Source organism: Pinus tabuliformis, chromosome X, assembly GCF_031772625.1.
Source record: "Pinus tabuliformis cultivar Carrire ecotype Pingquan chromosome X, CPIR1, whole genome shotgun sequence".
Taxonomy (NCBI): Eukaryota; Viridiplantae; Streptophyta; class Pinopsida; order Pinales; family Pinaceae; genus Pinus; species Pinus tabuliformis.
This window is the reverse complement of record NC_142308.1, coordinates 1,397,487,498-1,397,494,237: the sequence shown is the minus strand read 5'-3', so window position 1 is coordinate 1,397,494,237 and position 6,740 is coordinate 1,397,487,498. Positions and strand designations below refer to the sequence as shown.

At 40.9% G+C, this 6,740-nt stretch overlaps 1 protein-coding gene across 1 annotated transcript; it reads left to right on the top strand.

The window, feature by feature from the left end:
• The first annotated feature begins 3,420 nt into the window (after positions 1 to 3,420).
• LOC149145255 (uncharacterized) lies at positions 3,421 to 3,969 on the top strand. The gene has a single exon (XM_089452386.1). It carries the CDS (start codon positions 3,421 to 3,423, stop codon positions 3,967 to 3,969), a length of 549 nt encoding a protein of 182 aa, XP_089308512.1.
• The last annotated feature ends 2,771 nt before the right edge of the window (positions 3,970 to 6,740 follow it).

Here is a 6,740-nt window from a genome sequence, read left to right as displayed (position 1 = left end):
CTCCTTGGTGTATATAGGAGTCTAAAGGGTCAAAATATAATTAGGGCCTACATAACAATAATATTGTAAGGACACAAAAATAACAATAGTGGGCTTCTAAGGGGCACTACAATAATAGTATGGGGCCTACACTAGTATTATGGGGACCTAGCATGCCCCTCTCCTTAAAAAAGTTTTTGTCCTCAATGCTTGAGTAGTTTTGGATGCTTATGTATAAAATACTCATCTTCTCATGTTGAATCTTCAACAGGTAAGTTCATCCACTTAATGAGATACTCTGAAATTGATCTATTATGTAGTTGTTTCATTCTTATTTATGTGATTACTTAAGGATCCAATATGATTTTTCCTTCCTTGTCAAGTTCTGGAAATATAGTTTGAACTAGGAGCTTGTTACCTATAACCTTCTTTAACCATGAAACATGGAAAACTAGGAGTACTTGCGAAGATGTGAATTGTCTCTTAAAGGCAATGAGATGGATGGTAGATGATATCCATAAAGCCATAAATGGGGTCATTTTTGTTGTAGTATGAAAGGAAATGTTATACCACCATTTTTCTAGAGGTAACCACTTAACCCATTGTGCTTTTTGATCAGGTGCAAAGTAATTAAGATGTCCTTCCAAACATTTGTTCACTATCTCATTTTTCCTGGCAGATTGAGGATGATAAGATGAGCTATGAGCCAATTTAGTATCAATAAAAGAAAATAATATTGTCTAAAAATTTCTAGCAAAAATGGGATCTCTGTCACTTACAATAATATTTGGGTTTCCATGTAGCTCTTGAATTTTTCCACAAATGCAGTAGCAACTGTACTAGCTTTGAAAGGATGAGATAGTGCACAAAAATGTGCATACTTTGTAAGTATATAAACTACCACCATGATGACACTCTTTCCTTCAAATCTGGGTAAACTTGTGATAAAATCCATCAAGACCTCCTCCTAACTCTAACTTGGAATGGCTAATGGTTGTAAAAAACTTGGGATCTTAATTGTCTCACCTTTATTCTGTTGGAAAACCAAACATTCCACTAAAAACTTTTGAATATCAGATTTAAGGCCATCCCAAAAAAAATCCTTCTTGACCCTATGGTAAGTTTTTAAAAATCTTGAGTGCCTGCCTATAGAGAGGTGTGCAATTCCAAAAAAAAAAAAATATCATTTCAGTTGGGAGTTCTTACATAGATATAAGCGATATTTGTACCACAGTGAATCATTCTTCTAGATAAATGTATAATATGCATTGGGATCTTGTTGCAAATTTTGAATGAGTCTCCACATGTCTTCATCATTCTTCCATTCATCCCTTTTTCAGTTATCCAATCAGGTTGGATAATAGAAATTACATAGAGTAATGCCTCCACATATTTATCCATTCTGGAGAGTGCATCTACAACAACATTTTGCTTCCCCTTTCTGTAGATGATTTCAAAGTCATAACCTATTATGGTGAAATCACAACACCCCCATTTTTAAACTTATTATTTCATAATAATAATGGGGACCCTTTTCGAAAAAAAATTACTCTGGAGATGATGAGACCTGCGCGCGCACCCATGACCTAGCCTCTACTTCCCGCGCTGCCCCCTGCAGCTGCCCTGCCTGGCAGCCTGCTGTTGCTAGGATCTCTCCATTCCTTCTGGCTTATTACCGATTGGCTCGTCCCTATCGGGTTGACCTCTGCTTTCCGCCATTGGGCTTGGCAGCCTCCTGCTGCTGAGCTTCCCTCTGCTCCATGTCTCTCCTGTCTGGGGAAGGCTCCCCTTCTGCAAATGATGAATCTAATCAGGAAGCAGCTTTTGCCTCACTAATAGCAGAACATGGAGCTCCAAAAACCAGGCCATCTTCAAGCAAATTTGTCAAAAAGCTAGATGGCATCCCTAATATATCCTTGCCTCCATCTCTTCCTTGAAAATCAACCATTTCTCTAGCTGAACGGGGATTGGTTGGGCAGTTTACAGGTCTGTGGCCCTCCCCCAGAGCAATCCAAAAATGGGTGGAAAGAAACTGGAGCGCCAACATACAAGGGAAAATCGCCATCAGGTTCTGTGGAAGGGGATACTATACATTTTTATTCGAATCCAAAGAAGACAGGAACCTTATATTCAGGAATGGACCATACTTCATGGACTCGCGAGGCCTGTATTTGAATAGATGGTCTCCGGACTTTGACCCCGAGATGGACATTCCAAACGCAGTGCTAGTCTGGGTTAGGCTGCGGCATCTTCCTCTCCACTGTTGGGGTGATGAGTTAGTCAAAGCTATAGGGAATGCGGTAGGAAAGTATATCGATAGATGCGAACCAAAAGACAACATGCACGCCTGCGCCAGAATTTGTGTGGAAGTAGATCCACGAAAAGGGCTTCTGGAGGCAATAAAACTCAAGGTGGATCAGTGGACGCACATCCAGTAGCTGGACTACGAGCAAATTCCTTTCAAGTGCAAGGTATGTCATGAGTATGGTCATTTTGCAAATAGGTGTAGCAAACTAAAGGTTGTGGAAACGGTTGAGAATGCAGAAGCCCAAGAAAATGATTGGGAACAAGTGAAAAGGAAGAAACCTAGTAATAAACAAGCTTTTCAGAACCCCACTCAATCCCATAGAAATACTGCTACTACCTCTAACCCCCCCATAAACCCTGCCCCTTCAGTCGATCCGTCCTCTAACCCCTTCGAACTCCTGGATGAAGACCCTCCATCCCCTCATTCCTCCCCTAGCCCAACGCTATAGCCAGCATCTCATCCCCTCCTCTCAGCTTCTCTCCTCCTCCCCCTTCCATTGATCGAATCCTCACTAGAAATAAAGTCAAAGAAACAAACAATTCCTTGGAACGGCCAAAGAAAGCTAGGAGGAAAACCAACAAGGAACTTAGAGATGAGGCCGCAACAAAGGATATCGTCATTGGCACCCAACAACCAATGGATACTTTCCTCAGCAAACAGAAAGGAATCAGGGAGAAAACGCAGTAGAAGGACAAGGTCGGGAACCACCACAAACCAAGTAAACAATGATTTTGGTCTCTTGGAACAGCAGGGGGTTGGGTTCTGCTTTAAAACTCAATGCAAAAAGAGACCTAATAAAGCAAGAACAGCCAGATATAGCAATGATCCAAGAGACCAAAAGCAACAACCAAGAGTTTCAAAACTTGATAGCAACACAAAAAAATTATGAAGGAATAGCCATAGACTCCAATGGGGCCTCAAGAGGCATTGGCATGTTGTGGAACAAATGGAATTGGACAATTGTCAACCAAAAACTCAACAACAGTTGGGTCAGGACAAATTTAACAAAGAAGAACACAAATGTCAAATATACTGTTATAAACATCTACTCACCAAATCACTACAGAGACAAAGCTTTATGTTGGGAGTCTCTAAAAGAAGAGGTACAAGATGATCAGATAGACAACCTAGTCATGGGAGGTGATCTAAATCTGATTCGGAATATAGAGGAGAAGCTGGGAGGTAAATACTTTGGTGATCTGTCAAGAGCAGCCTTAGACGATATTATTGTTGAGCACAAGTTGCTTGATTTCCCTCCTAGCAACGAGAAATTCACATGGAGCAACAAAAGAATCGGAATTCATAACATCAAGGAAAGGTTAGACATAATTTTGATCCAAGAGGATATAGCAGCAAGTTTTTCATCCATTAAGAGCAAAATCGTGCATGCTTCAGCATCAGACCATAAGCCGGTTGTGCTCATTCTGGACAAGTGGGAAAATCAGGGCCTGATTCCATTCAAATATAGCAAAATTTGGGACAGCAAGGAAATCTTTGGGAATATAATAAAAGAAAGTTGGGACGTAGAGATGTTGGGCTCCCCACAGAGTGTATGGGAAACCAAGCTCAAAAATGTGAGAGAAAAAATTAAAACGTGGGCCAAAGAAGAAGCTCTCAGGGATAAGAAAAAAATAGAGCTGCAAGAGAAGCTGGAAAAGTGGAACAACGAAAAGGAAAGTTAGCAAGATTATGAACAAGACAAACCACATGAAACAAAAATGTTTTTGGCCCTCTACAAGCAAAATAGACATGAAGAGGAGGAACTCAGGTAAAAGTCTAGATGTCTATGGATTCAAGCAGGGGACAAGAACACTGCTTTTTTCCACAACAACCTCAAGATTCGATGAGTGGGCAATCAAATTGACAAAATCCAAGTGGAAGGACAAGAAATAAAGGGAAGAGAAGAAATAAAAGAGGCAGCTCATAACTATTTCAAAAACCTCCTCACAGCTGGGGAGCAGCAAGTGGACAACGCTGATTTTCTTCAGCAAATTAGCAGCAAAGTCAGTGAACAACAAAACAGTGAGCTTGAGAAGGAGGTAACAGCAGAAGAAATAAGGGAGGCTATTTGGAGCATGCACCCGAAAAAAGCTCTAGGCCCTGATGGATTCACCATTGCTTTCTACAAGAGCCATTAGGAGACAATTAAAAAAGATTTGGTCTGTATGATTAAGAATGTCTTCAAAAAACATAAAGTGGGTGAAAACACCAAAACCTCTCATTTGGCCCTCATCCCCAAAGAGCCAAATCCTATCTCCTTCGATAGATTCAGGCCAATTTCCCTATGCAACTCCTCATACAAGATCATCGCTAAGATTTTGGCAAACCGATTAAAAAAAATCTTGCCGTGTATCATCTCGAAAAACCAAGGGGGCTTCATCCCAAAAAGGAAAATAACCGACAATGTGATCCTCATACAAGAAGCCATCCATAGTAGCATTCAAAACAATGAAAGATGTATGGTCATAAAATTGGATATGGCTAATGCCTTTGATCATGTTTGCCATCGCTTTCTTATTGTAGCTCTTCAAAAGTTTGGCATTTCCCCCAAGTTTATTGGGATCATTGAAGCATGCATCTCCAATCCATGGATTGCAATGCTGATTAATGGTAGGCCCAACAGGTACTTTCGCAGCACTAGAGGATTGAGACAAGGATGCCCGCTCTCCCCTTTTCTTTAGATCATTATGGCCAAAACGCTTAGTATTTAGCTGGAAAATCAGAGAATCAAAAGGGAAATTACTGGTATCAGAATAGCTCGTGGGGTTAAAGAAATTAACCCCCCTCTCTTCATTGATGATACTCTCCTGATTGGAGGCACCTATAGTATTATAGATAGAAGATTCAAAAAGGTGTTAGATGACTTCTTAGCTGCTTCTGGAGGTCTTTTGAACAATAAAAAATGTAGAATATACACCTGGAATATGCCAAACAATATTATGCAAAGGATCTCCCAAATCATGGAAATCCCAGTTCAGCAAAAATGGAGTCATTTCATATACTTGGGGTTACCATTGGCCAAAGAAGGGATTAAGATAGAGACTTGGAATAAACAAATTGAGAAAGTAAAGGGGAAAATCCAAAGCTGGGGGATGATGTGGTTAAACTTGGCTGACAAAACCATCTTAATCAAACCTCTTCTTACGACATTGCCAATTTATCAGTTTGCATTGACTTTGGCTCCAGCTAGCATACACAAGCAATTGGAGCTTATAATCAGAGGCTTCCTTTGGCAGGGTGGGAGGCAGGATTCCAAAAAGTTCAGTTTGGTTCGGTGGGATCAAGTGACTCTTCCCTTCGAATATGGAGGTATCTCCATCCGCCTCCCAAACTTAACAAATAAGGCTCTTGGTATCAAGCTAGTCTGGCGCATGCTAAATGGGCAGGATCAATGGTGGGGAGAAGCCTTGGCTAGGAAGTATCTCAATAGACAATGGTCCTTGCTGCTCAATGAGTTGATTCCTGATCGTCCTTGCACTCAAATTTGGAGGCTAATTAAAAAAACTATTCTTCACATTAAAGATCAATTCTCCAAAAATCCTGGGAATGAAGAAAATACTTCCATTTGGAATGACAGAATTATGGGGACTATCCCTTAAAAAGAAACCACAATTTGAGAGATCTCCAAGACTGGTTGGAGGAGAAGGGTATATCCTCCTTATTCTCCATCTCGGAGTGGGATCAAAATAGTTGGACTACTTGGAAAAAGCCTCCTCTACCAAATCATCTTTCTACCCAGTGGGAAGAGTTGAAGGCTCTGCTCTATGGCTCAGCTCCAATAAATAAAAAGAGAATGGACAACTATATTTGGGATCCTAGCAGAGGAATTTACACTGTCAAATCTAGATACAATTTCCTCTGAAACCATAACAACTATGATAATTGGAGCCTTTGGTCTGTTGTGTGGAAGAATGCATGCCTTCCTAAAATCAAGTTTTTCGCTTGGACCTTACTGAAAGGTAGGATACTTACAGCAAAGAATTTGAGGAAAAAAGGCATTCATGGGCCTTCTATGTGCGTTCTTTGCCAGGAAGAAGAAGAGAGCACCCAACACCTATTCTTGAACTGTGTTATAGCTAGACAGTGCTGGAAGCAAATCATCAGCCCCCTCGATTTGAATATTGACTCAATTGAGCAACTGTCTCCTTTAAATAAGAACTGGACTCATAGCTATCCTTATGCTAAAAAAAATAAGGCCGCCATCATGAGTGTCTGGAAGTGTCTCCCCTCCACCCTTTGCTGGCACATCTGGTTGGCAAGAAACAAATGCATCTTCAAGGGGAAAAAACCTAGCTCAGGTTCCATTCTAGCCAAAACTTGGGCCCAAATTGCGGAAATGGTCAGCTCTAAAGGTGTGCCACCCACGGATCAAACCAGTTGGCAGCCAGCAGAAAAGGATTGGTACAACAAAATCCCCATGGATGGCCCAGTTAGGAATCATATACCAAAGAAG